The sequence below is a fragment of the Gracilinanus agilis genome, chromosome 1 (assembly GCF_016433145.1).
Source record: "Gracilinanus agilis isolate LMUSP501 chromosome 1, AgileGrace, whole genome shotgun sequence".
Classification (NCBI taxonomy): Eukaryota; Metazoa; Chordata; class Mammalia; order Didelphimorphia; family Didelphidae; genus Gracilinanus; species Gracilinanus agilis.
The window spans coordinates 734664793-734682733 of record NC_058130.1 but is presented as its reverse complement, the minus strand read 5'-3'; the positions used below and the strand labels follow the sequence as shown (position 1 = coordinate 734682733).

The 17941-nt window shown below is 46.9% G+C and overlaps 1 protein-coding gene across 1 annotated transcript; it reads left to right on the top strand.

Annotated features, from left to right (window-relative positions):
- Positions 1 to 1746: 1746 nt before the first annotated feature.
- On the top strand, positions 1747 to 17630 carry SHC2 (SHC adaptor protein 2). The gene is made up of 7 exons (XM_044685365.1): positions 1747 to 2286; positions 5797 to 5867; positions 8158 to 8218; positions 11142 to 11277; positions 14898 to 15056; positions 15836 to 16137; positions 17502 to 17630. The coding sequence occupies exons 1-7, from the start codon at positions 1747 to 1749 to the stop codon at positions 17628 to 17630; spliced, it is 1398 nt and encodes a 465-aa protein (XP_044541300.1).
- Positions 17631 to 17941: the final 311 nt, after the last annotated feature.

Genomic DNA, 17941 nt, shown 5'->3' with positions numbered 1-17941 from the left:
ACAAACCTGAGACCCTGCCCTAAGCTCTCTGCCCTGGTTAGTATTGGGTCCTAGAATACTTGTATATTCCAAAGGTCCAAAGACAAGGGACTACCTGAGGTTAGGTCTCTCAAGGTACCCCATTTGAGAAGTTAATTGCCAAGCCCGATGCTTGAGCCTCAGCAGCCCCTCTTGCTTTTGGACATTGTAGCAAACCTGCTTTAGACTCAGAGAGATGACGCTGTCCCTGGTCCTGCCCAGAGCAGGCCTGAAAGGGCGAGATGTGCTGCCCCCAGATAGCCTGGCGCATTTAGTCCAAGGCTTAAGAGAAGGCAGCTAAATTCTCTGGGAGAGAATCCATAAGAGTAGAGTCTAGAAGAGGGACCCTGTCTAGAATGTCTCCTTGACTCAGAGCATCTGGCATCCTTTGCATGGTGTAGTAGTCATCTCTCTCTCTCTCTCTCTCTCTCTCTCTCTCTCTCTCTCTCTCTCTCTCTCTCACACACACACACACACACACACACACACACACAGATGATGTACAAATGGAGGCAAGCAAGCACACACACACATCCCCGAAGTCTCACCAATCCCCCCTCTCCCTTACTGTTTTCAGCCAGGGGCTGCCAATCCTAGCTGCTTGTGCTGCCCTCTTCCCTTCCCATCTGCTCTGGAGCCCCCCCTCTTCTAACCCCACTCCCCTAGGGAGCAGGGGGCGGGGCACCAGAGTCTATGATCCTGTTTCTCCATTTTATTGATCCTGCTTGGAGTCTGAGCTACTAACCACCTCCTTTATCTCAGCTTCCACTGCCCTTCAATCCCACTTCATCAGCCCATGCACATTCCTCCTTTACGTGGTCCCTGGGGTTCAGTTCTAAACCCAGATTCCAGGGGTCTAGGCAAGGCCCCCCAGACTGTTTAGAATGAAAAGAATTAGAACTGAGAAAGTCCGTAGGGCATGGAATGTATGGGAGGACCCTTAGAACACAGAAAGTCAGAGCGGGGAGTGGGGGGCAGGGCTGGGGGGGGGGAATCTCATTCCTCATTTTACAAATGGAGAAAGTGAGGTCCTGAGATGAGAAAGGACTTTTCTAAATCCCTAGAGGAAGGTGCCAATACAAAAGGGGAAGACTCCTCTGATCTCTGACACTTGGAGAAAATTGAAAGGTTCCTCATTTCTTTGCTCAGGGGTGCCAAGGCGTTCCCCGTGTGTTCTTCAACCTCTCCAGCTCCTTAGTGTTTTCTGGGAGGGGTACTGTAAGGGGCGAACGTTCCCTGAATAGAGGGGGGGTTGTGAGTTCTGGGGTGCAGACTAGGAGTGCCTATTTGGAGGCACTCTTCGCCCCTGCTTAACTGAAGAGCGCGGGCGAGGACTGGTAGAAGGAAGCTCGGCTAAGTCATCACCAGCGGAGCTCAGGGGCGAGGACTCGTCGGAGAGGGGCCTGGGTCTATTGGCTGTAGGAGCTGGGAATTGCTCGGTCCCAGCAGTGCAAGGGGTGGGGCACCCTGTCCCAGAGCGGCCCGGGAGAATGGGGGCCGGGGAAGGGGGGCTGAGTTACCCCCTACCTCCGTCCCCTTCCCCCTCCCGCGGCTGCGCGCTGAGGCTGCCGCGCTGCTCAGCATGACATCATCCTGCTCTGGGGGCCTTCCGGGAGGGGGGCGAGCCGGCTAGGAGCGGCCGGCAGGCTGGGGAGGTGAGTGGGGGGAGAGGAGGGAGCCGAGGGGAACGGAGCCCTGGAGGCGCATTCGGGCGCAGGCGGCCCGGCCATGAGCAGCCGGGCAGGCCCGGGCCCCGGCGCCCCATCTTCTCCCCCGCCCGCCTCCCCGGCCACCCCAAGACTCGGGTCCGAGGCCGGCCCAGACGAGCCCGACGCGCCCACTACTTTCTGTAAGCTCCTGCCCAGGATGTCCCCGTGGAAGTTCTCGGGCCCCGCCGCCTTTCTCAGCCGCAGCCCGTCCAGCGCTGGGAAGGAGCTAGCCCCAGCGGCGGCCACCAAGGGCGGCGGCCTGGAGGAGGCGGCAGCGCCGGGAACCGGGGCTGGGCCCGGCCTGGCCGCGGTGCTGGGCGCTTGTGAACCCGTTTGTGCCAGTCCCTGCTCCCTGCAGCTGGTGAGCCGCTGCCGGGGCGCGGCTGGGGCCCGCCAGGCCGGGGCTGGGGCAGGGGCGCGGGGGGTCGGGCCCGGGGCACGAGCACCGCAGGCTGGCGACGAGTGGAGTCGCAAGGGCAGTTTTATCCACAAGCCCCCGCAGGGCTGGCTGCACCCGGACGACAGGGTCCTGGGTCCTGGGGTCTCCTACATCGTGCGGGTGAGTGCGGCCGCCCCCGCCCTCCTCTTCCCCTCTCCCAGGACACCCCAGCCTTGCGACCAGATCCCCCCAACTCTAAGCTTTGACCCCTAGAATCACGAAGAGTCTGCGATCTGTCAGAATTGAATGAAACCTTAGAGGGCATCTAATCCAACTCCAGTTAAAAAACAAAAAGAAATGGAGAAACTGAGGTCCACTGGTTAGGGACCTTGTTATTTACTACATGCCTGTCGGCTTAGCAGAGCCCTACCTCATCCCAGGGTTCCCAGAAAGTCCTTCCCCTTGTCCTTCATCCCTCCCCTTCCATCCTTTCCTCGACAGGGTCTGACCCTCATAATGAAACCTCACTCACCTCCAAGTTCCCAGGATGTCCCCTGGGAGAAGAGGACACCCACAAGTATGGGGTTAGATGCTCTTTTGACTTCTCCTCCCTGCAAGGTATCCTCTATCTTAATCCCAGTTAGGCCTGAAACCAGGAAAAAAGGAATAGTCAGAAGGGTGGGGCCTCCAGCCAGTCTCAAAGGGGCTTTTCATGTCCCCTTTTTTCTGCAGGTCAGACTCACTGTCTAGAAGGTGACAGATGAGACCATTGTAGAAAAGACAGAACCTTAGAATCTATGTATCATGGAATGTTGGCAGCTTCTATTATCCCTGTTCCTGTGTTCAACCTCTTTCCTTTTCACTGAGATCTTCTTGTGTAATTTGGGATGCTCCCAGCATGCATCTTTGACCACCTGCCTCCCTTTAACTTCAAATCAACAAACATTTATATGTATCTACTCTAGGCTGGGCACTAGGTAGATGAAAACAAAAAATGGACCTGTCTCTTTCCTCAGAAGCTAGTTTAGAGGCCTGAAAAAAGGTTCTCTCTCTCTCTCTCTCTCTCTCTCTCTCTCTCTCTCTCTCTCTCTCTCTCTCTCTCTCTGTTGGCTTCTGAAAGGCCTAGTTTCTGAGTCCCAGCTCACCGATGAAGAGATCGACCTAGAAATGGGAACCCTTGGTTCTTTACCTGGTCACAACATCGGTCATTGGTGGGAAACTAGGCTCCTAAGCTCTCTCTTCATAGCTTGGTTTCTCAGCCTTTACAAATAGGTCAGGTCATTACCCACATCCCTTCAGTAATATATGCCTTCTGATGTCTGTTTCCTCAGAAAGCTGCAAGTCTCTTTTATTTTATCAGATAGGGAAGCTGAGATGGAGCTAGGACTCAAATCCAGGTCCTCTGATTCCTAGTCCAACATATTCCCCAGAACCAAGGTTTCCTGATCCTGGGATATTAGGAAGCTTGTTTCTTTGCTTTTGGGATTGGCAGGAAAAAAAGGGTGAGAAGGAAGGCAGCCCCGGAGGGATCTTTCCCCTTACCCGACTTCCATCTGTCAGGATAGCAGACCAGCTAGTCCAAGGGGTGAGCAGGTTTTTAATCATATCTTCCAGGCTCCTTATTTCATCCTTAATTAATTTAGAGCCAGAGCCCCTGGGCACTGCTCCCTTCTATGATGAATTATGGGATGTGTGGGATCCTGGGCCAAAGTCTAACTGGATAGAAAGGGAAAAGCAAAGTGCCTTAACCCTTTCTGACTCTGGAGGTTTCTCTGAAGAACCTTGAAAGAATCCATGATCTCCTTTGTTTCTTCAGAATCCTAGATGCAAAGAATGTCTGAGTTGGGAAGGCCCTTGTATAACATAGAATGTCAGAGCTGGAGGGCTCCTTTTGTTGTTGTTTAATCATTTCAGCGTCTGACTCTGCCTGTGCTCTATTTCTTGGCAACGGTACTAGAGTGGTTTGTTATTTTCTTCTCCAGCTCATTTTACAGTTGAGGAACTGAGGCCAACAGGGTTAAGTGACTTGCTCAGAGTCATACAGCTAGTAAGTCAGGAGGATGAGTCTTCCTGACTTCAGGCCCAGAACTTTCTCCACTGCACATCTAGCTGCTGGAAGGCTCCTTAGAATATAGAATATCAGTATGTGGAAAGAACCTTAGGAACCAGAATGTCAAGACTGGGAAGCAGTTTAGAGGATAGAATTTCAGTTAGAAAAGGGCTTAGAAATCATCTGGCAAATCAACCAATATTCACTAAATGTTCACCCTGGCTATGCTAAGGGCTGGAGAATACAAAGACAAATTTGAAACAGTTCTTGCCCTCGAGGAACTCACATTCTAATGGGGGAGATAACATGTATGTATGTGAGTATTTGCAAATCAAATACAAGGCAGTTTTGGAGGAGGAGGCAGTAGCAACTGAGAGGGATAGAAGGTAAGGCTTTTTAAAAAAGTCAAAGAGAGACTTTTCTATTTGATCCTGGAAGTCATAGGGAGCCACAAGAGTTTATTGAGGGAGGAGGAACAGTCAGACACCCATTTTATTTATTTTCTTTTATAATTATTTTTTAAACCTTTACCTTCCATCTTAGGGTCAATATTGTGTATTGGTTCCAAGGCAGAAGAGCAGTAAGGGCTAGGCAATGGAGATTCAGTGACTTGCCCAGATAGGAAGTGTTTAAGGCCAGAATTGAAACCAGGACCTCCCATTTCTGGGTCTGGCTCTCAGTCCACTGAGCCACTTAGCTGCTTCCCCAGTCTCCCCTTTTAGGAAGGTTGGTTTGATGGCTGAGTGAAGAATGGGCTGGAGAGAGTCCATCCCTCTGGGGAGAGATCTGAGGCAAGCAGGTCCACCAGTAGCAGTCCAAGTGGGAGATGAAGGTCTGCTCTAGAGGGATGATAATGTCAGAGGAAAGGAGGGGATAGATACAAGGGATATTATGAATGTCAGTTGGTAGATCTTAGCAAAAGACTAGATATGAGTGGGAAGAGAGAGTGAGGTGTTGAGGATGACACTAAGACTGAGAACTTGGATGACTCAGAGGTTGGTATCTTTCACAACAACAGGGAAGTATGGAAGAGGGAAGAGTTGTTGGTTGTTTTGCAGGGTTTTGAGTTTTGTTGGGGGCCAGGTGAATTTAAGCTGCCTATAGGACCTTCAGTTCAAGATGTTCAAAAGGCCCTAGGTAATGTGGGACTGTAGTTCAGGAAAGAGACCACAGTTGGATATGGGAAGCTGGAAATCACCTCCATGTTAGAGTTTATGGAAGCTGATGAGCTCACCAAGCAAGACAGAGAGGGAGAAGAGGGCCCAGGACAGAGCTTTAGGGGACACCCACAGTTTGTGGGTTTAAATGAAGATTCAGCAAAGGAGACTGAGAAGGAGCAGTCAGAGAAGTTGGAGGAGGATACGGGGAGAATAATGCCACAAAACCCCAGCAGGAAGTGAGAATTCAAGAGGAGATGGGGAAGTTGGAAGGGTCATCCCCAGATTGGAGGGGGAAAGGGTGTGAGCTGAGACTTAAATGAGAGGGGAGCACCCCTTCCAAGTATGGAAGAGAGAGAGAGAGCAAGCACAGAGGCTGAGGACATCAAGACAAGACTAGGAATTAGGTGAGGAGTGGGGTTCATTAATGCTAGCTCTGCCAGCCCATTTGAAGTTGACTTTCTCTCACTTTATCTCCCTTAGTACATGGGCTGCATAGAGGTACTGCGATCCATGAGGTCCCTGGATTTTAACACCCGAACTCAGGTCACCCGGTGAGTGCTGGGACTCTTCTCTCTTCTGGGAGTGGAATGGAGCTGGGGATGGCTGAGCAGACAGGAACGTCAGAGACTGAAGCTAGAGTCTGGAAGGAGCATTTGTGCTTGGAGGATGTTTATAATCTCAAGAACCTACAGGCACAATAACAATTCCTTACATTTGAAAAATGCTTCAGATGACTTGATACTTGTCAATATTCTAAATTTGTTATCATTTACGAGGCCTTATGTAGTTTAGAGAGCACTTTATAGTTAATAAGGAATTTTCCCCATCCATTATCTGTTTGATCCTCATAGTAGCCCCATGGAGACAGAGCTAGGATTATTGTTATGACTTAAAAATGGGGAATTTGAGTCTGAGAGAGAAGGGAAAGGAACATGGAGCTCTTCGGGAATAGTCTAGATGTTAAGTGTCTTGAATTCCACTTGTAGAAACAAACACTGAATTTATTTTAGAGAGGCAAGGGGCCCGAAATAGAGAATGTCAGAGGTGGAAGAACCTTTAGAACATAAACCATGGATTATGTAGGCTGCAAAGGAACCACCTACTCCAATCTCTTTTTACAGATGGCCTAAAGAGGGGGAAGGGACTTGCTTAAAGTCTCACTTCAAATCAATGACAGGGAGCTGGAATTCAAATCTGGGTCTCCTGACCCCCCAGACCAGAAGGTGGATGGATACCACCACCTGCCCCAAAACTGATGGTGTCTGGTTGCCCGAAACGGGACATAACTTCAACCGTATCTGATGATTGGTACCCAGGTAACCCTTGGGAAAGTCACATCCTTCATGATTCTCTTCAGTTTTCTGAGGGAGTTGGACTTGATGGCCTTTGAGGTCATTTCTAGCTCAATAATATGATCCTATGCTCTCTCTCAGATCCTACTCCCCCTTTCTCCTCCTGCACACTGAGGTAGAGAGAGCTCCTTACCCATGGACCTTCGAGAGGCAAAGAGGAGATGGGGAGAAAAAGGAAGGCAGAGGGGAAGAGGAGGGGGTAGAGGCAGAGAAGGGCAGAGGTAAAAGGAGTCAGGATGCTGAAGATAAAACTTGAAAAGAATGGAAGGGGGTTGAGTGGAAACTCCCTTTTGCATCAGGAGAGGGAAGATGTGGGCTCTGATCAATAGCTGTGACACAGGCTTAGAGAGGGTGGAGCTGAAGCGGGGAGAGATGTCTTCTATTATTTATCATCTTTGCTGCCAAACTGGGAGACACAGTACTTTGGGGAGGAGAGAGCCAGGAGAGTCCATGGGAGCCCCACTAGAACTAGTGAGATCAGCCAAGGGTGGGAAGGCATGGGGTCAGATCCCCTGGGAAGACTGATTCTCTTTCTATAAATGGAGAATCTCAGACATGAGGCCCCTCTCCCTTCTCTCTGATCCACCCCATAGCTGTTTTGACCATCACTTTAGTGAAGACTTGCCATCTCCCTGGGCCCGAGTTCCCTCAATGATTCACTCCACCCTTTCACTGTCCTCCATCTTCTTCACTAGGCTCCTGTCCATTCATTAAGACTCTATCTCCCTCACTGAGCCATCTTTCCCTTCACTCTATCCTTCCTGTTGAGTTTCCCAGAATCCCAGAACTCAGGGCCCATTGAGTCTATCTTCATACCAGATAAAACAAGCCCAACCTCAATATATCCCACCAGTGCCTTTCCATGATGACTTCATGACCACTTCTCGAGGCAGCCCATTCCAAATCTGAGTAGCTTAAATTGTTAGGAATTCTCCCCTTAAATAACCCTAAATCTATTTTTCCCCTTCATCACTTCTGGTTCTGCCTTCTGGGGCCAAAAAGAACAAATCCAATCCTTCTTCCATATGAGAGTCCTTCAAATATATGAATTTCCTACCCCAGCCTTTACCTAAGGCTTAGATTCCGAGGTGACCTCAGAGGTCTTCTAGTCCAACACCTTCATCTTAGTGTTGGAGAAGTTGAAGTGACTTGCCCAAGGTCACACAGATGCTAAGTGTCAGAGATAGGATTTGAACTTGGGTCCTCCAACTCCAGAGCTGGTACTCTTTCTACAGAACTACCGGACCTTCCTCCTGTAACATGCTGGGTTGTTGTGGGGAAAATGCTTTGTAAACATTTAAAACACTAAAGAAATGTGAGGTGGAAGTTATCATCGTCATCACTGACTCCCCCTCAACTTAAACCTAGCTCCCTCCCAGCAGCACAGCCCTGCTGGAGTGACTTGTCCCCTTCTTGGGGTTCTCAAGTCCTGAACTCCTCCCTGAGCTACCCTGGATCTTTCTCACATGAGGATGCTGTCTGCCCACAGGGAGGCGATCAATAGGCTTTATGAAGCAGTGCCTGGTGTCCGAGGTGCCTGGAAGAAAAAGGTGGGTGAAGGGAAAGGTAGTGTCTGTTGGGGGAGAATCAGAGCTGAGGGGGTTACCAAGTTTAGATACAAAAATGGGGAGTCAACTACTGCCCACCTGGGTCCTATATGTTGGGCACTGAGGGTGAGAGAAACAGTGCCTTGAAGATGTGGATTCCCTTCATCCCCAACTGGAGAAGAATGCAATGGCTAGCAGGGAGGGCTTGATGGGTTTGGATGAAGGACTGTGCTAGGTTTCCCAACAGGGAATATTTCTGATTCATCCCTAGAACTGTGAGCTTCCAATTGAAATTAATTACTAGCCCAATACCTAGAACCTCCATACTCAAATCAGGATGTTTCCCCAACCTGACACCTGGAACCCCTACTCTCAAACCTTGATCTTCCCCCCAGTTTCACACCTGGCCCTTTTCCCAAACCTCATACCTAGAACCCTGAGTCTCAAATCTTGGACCTTTCCCCAACCTCATACCTAGAACTCCAGGCTTATACTTGGACCTATTCTTAAACCTCACACTGAGAACCATAGCATCAAACCTGGACCCTTCTCCAGTCTTATATCTAGAATTCTCATCCTCAAACCTAGATCTTTCTCCAACCTCTCACAGAGGACTCTGAGATTGAGAACTGGACTCATTTCCAATCTCACACCTATAGCTCCAGTCTCAAAACTGGACCTTCCCCCAACCTCATTCCTAGAACCTTTAGCCTCACTCCTACGACTTCCTACCACCTCATACCTAGAACCAATATTTCAATTATTAGCTACAAATCACTTCTCTTCTCTGTCCTTTAGTTTCCTAATCTATAGAATGAAGACAATAATATAGGCACTCCCTACCTCACAAGGCTATTGTGAAGAAAGTCCTTTACAAACCTTAAAGCACTATGGAAATATGAATTGCTATTATTAACCCTCCTCTAACCCAAGTCTAGAAGTCATCTAACAATTGTCCCAGGAGGTATAAACCTAGACACCCCCTTGTGTCTGGAATGAAATATTTTTTAACACTTATCTTCTGTGTCTTAGAATCAATATTGAATATTGATTCCAAGGCAGACGAATGGTAAGGGTTAGGCAATTAGAGTTGAATGGCTTACCCAGGGTCACACATCTAGAAAGTGTCTGAGGTTGGTTTTGAACCCAGGTCCTGCTCTCTTCAGGCCTGGTTTTCTCTCCACTGAGCCCACCTAGATGCCCCTGGAGCTAAATCTTTACCTTAAAGCTGAGAGTTGCTACTCAACCTGAAACTTAGAACCTCTCTAAATCCAGATGTTTCCCCATCCTAAAAGCTAAATCTTGTCCCATTCTTTAAGCTGAAACTCAGAGCATCAATCAAAAGAAATCAATCTTCTTTCTTTTCTTAAAAAAGTTTTGCTGATGCCTTCTGTTTTAAATCATAGTTATTTCTAGATAACACACAGATACACATGCACAAATCTCTAATAACAAAGAAAAAAATTATCGAAAATCCTCTAGCCTGGTGAGTGAATCTGATGGTATATGTCACCTTCTTCACTACCAAAAGGGCATGCCTCCTTGATTGCTCCTCATCCTTTTTCTAGGGTCAGATTAATCAAGACAGTGCTTTTAAGTTCACCAACATGTACTTTATGTATATTATCTCATTTGATCCTCACAATCACCCTTTGAGATCAGTGCTATTTTTTCTTCCATTTTGGTTTTTCAGTTGAGTTTGACTTTTCTTGACTCCATCTGGGGTTTTCTTATCAGAGATAATGGCCTGGTTTACCATTTTTTTTTCTCCAGCTCATTTTACAGGTAAGGAAACTGAGTCAAACAGGGCTAAGTGACTTGCCCAGGGTCACCTAGCTAGTAAGTATCTGAGATCGGATTTGAACTTAGGAATATGAGGCTACCTGACTCCAGGTCCAGCTGTACTACATAGCTTCTCCTTCCTCCATTTTACAGGCAAGAAAAGTGAGGATGGGAAAGGTTAAGTCTCAGAGTCACACATCGAGTCAGTGTCTAAAGTAGAATTCAAACTCAGGTCTTTCAGATTCCCAGTCTGACACCATACACTGGTCACTTGGCTAATGCTTTAATTTTCATAACACATTATTTTCCAAACATATCTCTCCCTGCTCCCTTATCCAGTGAGCCATCTGTTGTAGCAAAGTTAAAAAACAAACCCACAATCCAGCAAACCCAGACACACTGACACTCAGCATTACACATCCATTAGCCTCCTCTCTCTCTCTGGGTAAAGAATGGAGGTGCCAGTTCTCATTTCTTCTCCGGGGCCACGCTTGGTCATTGAACATCCTACAGTATTCAGTACTGTTGTATTGATCTTTCCACTAAAAAACTTTCCCCTTAAATTCCACTTTCCACTTAAATAGTAGCCATTGTGTATGCCATTTTCCTAGTTCTCCTTCCTTCACTCAGCCTCGGTTCACACAAGTCTTTTCATGCTTCTCTGAATCCTCTGCATTCATCATTTTTTTTTAGGCCACAGGAATATGGTCTGACATTCAGGAACCACAATTTATTTAGCCATTCCCCAAATGACAGGCAATCCTTGTTTCTAGTTCTTCGTTACCCACAAAAAGTAATGTTGTGCTTATTTTGGTGCATATGAGGACCATCTTCCTGTTTTTTACTTCCTTAGCGGGGAATAGACCTAGAAGTAGGACCTCTGGGTCAAAGGGTAGGGACAGGTTAATCACTTTTTTTTCTAATTCCACATTGTTTTCTAGCATGCAACCTCCCAAATGAACCATGTAAACATGGACAAATATTTTTAAAAAATCAAAATTAAAAATAGAATGCAACCTCTCCTTCTTTTCTCCCCAAACTTTGTCTTTCCTGTGGGTTAGATTTTCCTCTACACCCTGATCATTTTCTGAATGCTCTGGTCTCATACCCTGGCCAAAGAGGCATCGTTTTCTTTCTTCTCCAGGCCCCCAATAAAGCCCTGTTCTCCATCCTTGGCAAGAGCAACCTCCGTTTTGCTGGTATGAGCATTACAATCAACATCTCCATTGATGGTCTCAACCTTATGGTGCCCACCACTCGCCAGGTAAGCAGCAACCCTGGTGCCACCTGATGGCCACCCTCTGATTCTCCCATACAGACCCATTCCATTCTCATTTCTTACCCTTGTCCTGGAGAGCAGGGATGGGGTGCCAAGCCAGGTCAGGCCGACCCACTTCCTCCTGACTCATCTCTGGGCTTAGGAGGACTCTTCCTCTCCCATGGATGATTGATGATAACTGTGAATGGAAAGAGAGAGAAGAGAAGAGTGTTGTGTTTATATGCACATGTATATCTGTGTGAAAGCACTCACGTACCAGAATTATGTTCCTCTCTTTTGATGGCTGATGATCCCTAGTAGTAGAAGGAGAAAGCAGGGTAGGGTATTGCATATGGATGCCCCTGTATATACATATGTATGTACTTGTATATTAGTCAAACATTTATTACATATGAGAACAGAGGTAGGGACTTCTATTGTTCAGTCAGTTCAGTCATATCTGACTCTTTGTGACCCATTTAGGTTTTCCTGGCAAAGATCCTGGAGGGATTTGCCATTTTCTTCTCCAGTTCATTCAACAGATGAGGAAACTGAGGCAAATGGGGTGAAGTGATTTGCCCAGAGTCACACAGCTAGTAAGTTCTGAGGTGGGATTTGAACTCAGACTCCAGACTTGGAGCTCTTCTGCCCAGATAGGGACTAGACCAGTGATTTTATTAGAGAATTATTTCATTTTATTTATTTATTATATATTTTAAATATAGTTTTTCAATAAAATTTATTTATTTGTTTGTTTGTTAGAGAATTATTTTATTAGAGAACTCCCAAGTGAGGGAATTGCTTCTACTAATGAAGGGAAAATTCCTTCTTGAAAGCTCCTTTGTGACTTAAAGTCTCAAAAGACTGACAATGAGAGGTAAAAGGCCTTTTCTAGAGTGATGGAGTCCGTGTTCATTTCAGGGGTAGGACATAAACTCAAAGTCTTTCTGGATTTGAGACCAGCTCTCTATCCCCTCTGCCCAGCGCCCCTCCGAAATATGTGAAGAGATGAGTGTGTGTGGATATAAGCACATACACATTTCTACCTGTGTCTGTGTGTCTGTCCCTGAGTTTTTTAGTGTATCTCTGAGGGGCTCACTTTGTCAGCAAATATATTTGAGTATGTAACCCACCTTTTCCAGAAACAAACTTTGGTTTTTATTCTTATTCTTTCTTCTTTTTTCCTTTCTCTGGGCCTCAGTTTTCCTATCTATTAATGGAAGACATTGGGCTTAATGACCTCTAGGATCCTTCACATTTCTCACATCCCCTGGCCTGTCTCTAAATGTTTCTTAAGGATTTGTCTCACTTGGAACATGTGAGATTGTAGGCTCTCTCTGGGGTTCCCCAGAAGATTTGAGTCCTGGGAGCAGCTGAAAATAGTGGCCAGGGGTGGTTAGGGTTAGTTAGTCTACCACATGGCACTTGGTTCATAATGCATGTTGAACAAATATATGTTGAATCAGACAGAATTAAGAACATTTCTCTATGTGAGGCAGCTAGGTGAGGTAGGGCATAAAGTGCTGGACTTGGAGAATGTTTGAATTCTGTCTAGACAAGCTGTGTGACCCTGGGCAAGTCACTTAAACTTCTCTCATTTGTCAAATGGCTATAATAATAGGTTCTATCTCCCTGGGTTGTTGAGAGGACCAAATGAGGTAATATTTATAAAGCACTTTACAAATTTTAAAGTGCTATATAAATTATTATTATTATTATTATTTTCAGGGTCTCAGCAAAGACAGGAACAGATTTTGGTTTAGGAGGACAGGAATTGCCCCAGAGCAGGGCAGCTAGGTGTGTGACTTTGACCCCGGGCTAGTCACTTGACCCCCCCCACCCCAACTGTCTAGCCCTTATCACTTTTCTGCCTTGGAACCAATATACAGTGTTGATTCTAAGGGGGATGGCAAGTATTAAAAAACAGAAACAGAATCAATACTGTGTATTGGTTCCAAAGCAAAAGAAAATCAAGGGAAAGAATGAAGAAGAGTTGTGTCTACAAGAAGACAAGAGCAAAAAAAAATTAGCCTTGTGGCGAGACTGGCAACTGAGGAGGAAGAGCTCAGGAATTGTAAATATTTTGAAGTTGAACATAAGCTTCTTGAGGGCAAGAATTCTTTCAGTTGTGTCTTTTTTATTCACAGTGCCTAGCACAGAGCACTTGATAAATGCTTTTTAAATTGAAAGGAAAGTATCTCCAGTCTTCGAGGAAGGATTGAAGGGCAGAATAATTTTAATGTGTGGCTTGCCAATACCACCAATTCTCAGTTGGCTAACATTAAGTGCCACATTGAGTTATGTGCAGGGAATATGAAGAAAAAAACAACTCCAATTCTGACGGGGTTTACATTCTTCAGACACGGGAATACCAAGCAAAACACGTCAGAGAAAAGATAGGCAGCACCCTTAGTCACCTAGGAAGACAGAGGAATAGAAAAGTAACAATGTGGTGTTTCTTTGACCTGCAAATCTATGGATTCAGTCCTCGCACTGATTTCCTGGGTATCAATCAGTCGATCAACTAACATTTATTAAATGTCTAATGTGTGCTAGGCTCTGTGGTAGCCACTAGAGATATCAAGGATGAGATCATCCCTATTCTCAGGGAGTTTACATTCTATTAGTGAAACTAAATTCATTATAAAGTATATATGGAGAGGGCAACTAGGTGGTTTAGTGGATAAACAGCCAGAACTAAAGACAAAAGGTCCCGGATTCAAATCTGACCTCAGACACTTTCTAGCTATGTGACTCTGGGCAAGTCACTTAACTCCCATTGCCTCGCCTTTACTGCTCTTCTGTGTTGGAACCAATACAAAGTTTTGATTCTAAGACAGAAAGTAAGGGTTTTTAAAAAAATAAATATATATAGAATAACTAGAGAACAAAAACAAGGAGGTTAAATTCAAGTCAGAAAAAAGGGTACTAACAGTTGGGGAAATTAAAAAAGGTCCCAAGTAAAAGGTGGTGTTTGAGCTGTATCTTGAAGAAAAAGAATGATTCTATGANGGGGTGGGGGTGTGCTGGGGTATTTTGGGGGATTTGAAGAGAAGGAGATAGAATTTATAGAGGATTTATGGAAAAGCACAATTTCCCCCTTCAGGTGGGAGTGGGAAGGAAGTGCTTTCCAAGCATGAGGTATGGCTAATGCAAATATGTGGATTGAGAAGGTAAATTGAGATCAGGGAACACAAGCTTGTACCATTTGCAGAATGTACATAACTGTAAAGGGAAGTTATGTGGGCAAGCTAAGGAGTTTTCTCTCTTCAGCACTGGCTGCAAAGTCTGAAGGTCTGGGTTCAAATCTTGCTTCTATCCTTGTGACCTTTAGCAAGTTACTGAACCTTTCTGTAAAATGAGGGGGCTGACCTTGATGGCCATCAGGGTCCCTGCTAGCTTTAAACCTCTGATTTCCTCATCCCCCTCTCTCCTTTCCTTTTTCTCTACCTGCCCTTATACAAATTTAGAAGTTAATTATAACCCAAAGTCAGTCCAATCATCCAGAGAAATTAGGGGGCTAGCCCCATCCACTGCTCTCAAGTATCATCACTCCTCTTCACCCACCCAACCCAATCTTTCTAGTCACACCCCTCAGTTCTTCTAGCTGGCTCAGCTAAGTCCCTCTGTATCCCTTCTCAGGCCAGCCCTGTGATGATGGCTACTTGCAGGCAGACAGCCGGCCTCTGGGCTCTCGGGACTATGAAGAACACATGTATGTGAACACACAGAACCTGGAGAGCTGGGAGACAGAGCCTGCTGCCCCGGAAGAGAGCCCCAAGAAGGACCTTTTTGATATGAGTATGATGGGGGAAGGAAGGGAGACAAGGAGAGAACCCCCAATCTGAAGGGTTGTTGTGGCCTCTGCTCTGGGTGAGGGGGCAGGGTGCAAAGCGGGGAGCAGTGTGATGGGAGATAGAGTCCCTCCCCTCAAAGAACACCTGATATGGAGAAGATTCCCAGCTCTGCCCTCAGGGAGCTCTTAGTCTGAGGAGAGGACATAGCCTCTGCTCACAGGGAGTCCCCGGCTTGAGGGAGAAGACAGCTGGCCAGTACTCAGGGATCTTCTAAACTTGGAGAGAAGACATGATGGCTTTGTATTCAGCATGGTGTGATGGAAGGGACATTGATCTGAAGGCAGCAAGGCTGAGCTTAAAACCTGGTTCTGCCATTTATTATTGCTGTATGACTCTAGGCAAGTTCTGCCCCTTCCTTGGGCCTGATTCTTCTCATCAATAAAATGAGAATATTTATATCAATATCAATAAATATATCAGTTGACATATTTATATCAATATCAATAGATATCAATATTCTCATAAATTGAGAAAGGTGGCCTAAAGGAACTTTAGGGTCCTTCCGACTCTAAAAGCCAACAATCCTTTCATTTGACACGGTTGGAGGGAGAAACAAATTTGCACAGCCCTTTTCTCATCATTTCTCTCATCCACATCTCAGAGAATCCCATGAGGGAGGTAAGCCCAAGATTACCTACTCCCACTTAATAGAGGAGGAAACTGAGACCCCCGAAGGGAGAGGACCTTGCTCAGGCTGAACCCCAGGTCTTTTTGGGATTGCAGGGCCCTTTGAAGATGCTTTGAAATTGCACGAGTGCTCTGTGTCCAGCAGTGGTCCTGTCCCCATCGAGGACCAGTGGCCCAGTCCACCCACTCGCCGGGCTCCCATTGCGCCGACAGAGGAGCAGCTACGCCGAGAGCCCTGGTACCACGGCAAGATGAGCCGGCGGGCAGCAGAGAAGCTGCTCAGAGCAGATGGGGATTTCCTGGTGCGGGACAGTGTCACTAACCCTGGACAGTATGTTCTCACAGGCATGCATGGTGGACAGCCCAAACATCTGCTCCTGGTGGACCCTGAGGGAGTGGTAAGGAGACTGGAAGAAGCAAGCACCAAGTCACCAGAGCTGGGGGGGCATAGAGCATGGAGTCTTAGCACTGGAAAGGATGCAGGAACTAGCCAGAAGATACCATAGAGAGTTCCAGTTCAGAACATCAACGGGCACTTATTAGGCACCGTGTGTGCTAGGCACTTGGACAATAGAGATACGAAGACAACAGTGAAATGGTCCTTGTCTTCAAGGGGAGAGACACAGACAGACAAACAGGGACAGAGAGATAGAGAGATGGACAAAGAGAAGGAGAAAGAAGAAAAGAGAGGAGAGGAAAGAAGAGAGAGGAGAGAGAGAAAGGGAGGGGTAAAAGGAGAAAGAGAGGAAGGGGAGGGAGGGAGAAAGAAAGGGAAGGAGGAAACAAAAAATAGAGAAAAATCAGAGAGAGAGAGAGAGAGAGAGAGAGAGAGAGAGAGGGAAGAGAGAGAGAGAGAGAGAGAGAGAGGGAAGAGAGAGAGAGAGAGAGAGAGAGAGAGAGGGAAGAGAGAGAGAGAGAGAGAGACCAAAAGATACAAAGATAGAGATATAGATACACAGATGCATAGCTGGGGAAAAGGTGTCTGTCTCAAGGAGCACCTATTCCATCGGGACAGACAACATGTACATATAATTATATTCAAAATAGGACAATTTCATAGGAATGGGCTGGTGGAAAGGGAGGGAGGGGGAACCTGGAAGAAGACTAGATGATCTTTAAGGTTGCTTTCATCTGAAATTCTGTGAAGGGGCCTTACGACACAGGATGCCACCTCTGGAAGGGACCTTAGAGTAGAGGATGTCAGAGATGGAAGGGGCCTCAGAGATCATCCTGTCCATCTGGAAGAAATGTGACCCCAGGAGTGGGAATGCTCACCCATGGCCACAAGGACCACAGGGACTAGAACTGAGAACTCCTGGCTTGGTCCATCTGAGCACATTTCTTCCAGAAGTTCAAGACAAGGGCACTTTCAGATCTGACTAGGCCTGGACAGATGCACCTTGTGCCCTTGTTGGGGGGGGGCAGGGGGTGTCATATCCTCTCATCTAAAGGTACCTGTTGTGTGCTCTGACTGGTTGGGTGTCCAGCTGGTAGAGTTTTGAGCCATGGTCTGAAAGCAACACGAAATGATGTCATGTGATGTAGTGTGTATGTGTGTGGGTGGGATGGCTGCTTGTCTTAGAAGGAAGGTCAACTTGTCCAAATGTCCTAATCCAAGACAGAGAAGGAGTTTCCTTTTGTATTTTAGCCCCCAGGCTGGGCTACTCCTTCCTCACTCTCTTCCAGGTTCTCCCCTCTGCTTGCCCACCCTCCCACCTAGGGTTCCCTTTCTCCACCCCAATCAGTTTTCTTTGTGCCGCAGGTACGGACCAAGGATGTGTTGTTTGAGAGCATCAGCCACCTTATTGATTACCATCTGCAGAATGGGCAGCCCATTCTGGCTGCTGAGAGTGAACTGCACCTTCGAGATGTGGTCAAGCGAGAATCCTGACCTGGCCTGGGGGGGTGTCCCAGGGAGATGGGGTTGCCTGCTGTCCAGGGTCACTGGGCCTGGGCTGTCTAAAAAGGGATGAGGAGACCAGAGTATAAGTGTCCTTTCCCTCATCCATTCTTCACATGTACTGCATTATAGAATGTAGAACATAAGATATTAGAAATGGGAGGGCCCCTCGATCATAGGATAATCAGAGCTAAGAGGGCCCTTAGAATATGTCAGAGCTGGGAGGGCTCTTAGAATCCCCAAGGTTAGAGCTGGGAGAGCCCCAAGAACACAGGATGTCAGAGATGGAAGAACCCTGAAGA

Coding starts and splice junctions, on each gene's coding strand:
- SHC2 (XM_044685365.1), top strand. CDS start 1,747: ATGAGCAGCCGGGCAGGCCCGGGCCCCGGCGCCCCATCTTCTCCCCCG. Junction 2,287..5,796: donor GGGTCTCCTACATCGTGCGG/GTGAGTGCGGCC, acceptor TATCTCCCTTAG/TACATGGGCTGCATAGAGGT. Junction 11,278..14,897: donor CCAGGTAAGCAGCAACCCTG/GTGCCACCTGAT, acceptor ATCCCTTCTCAG/GCCAGCCCTGTGATGATGGC.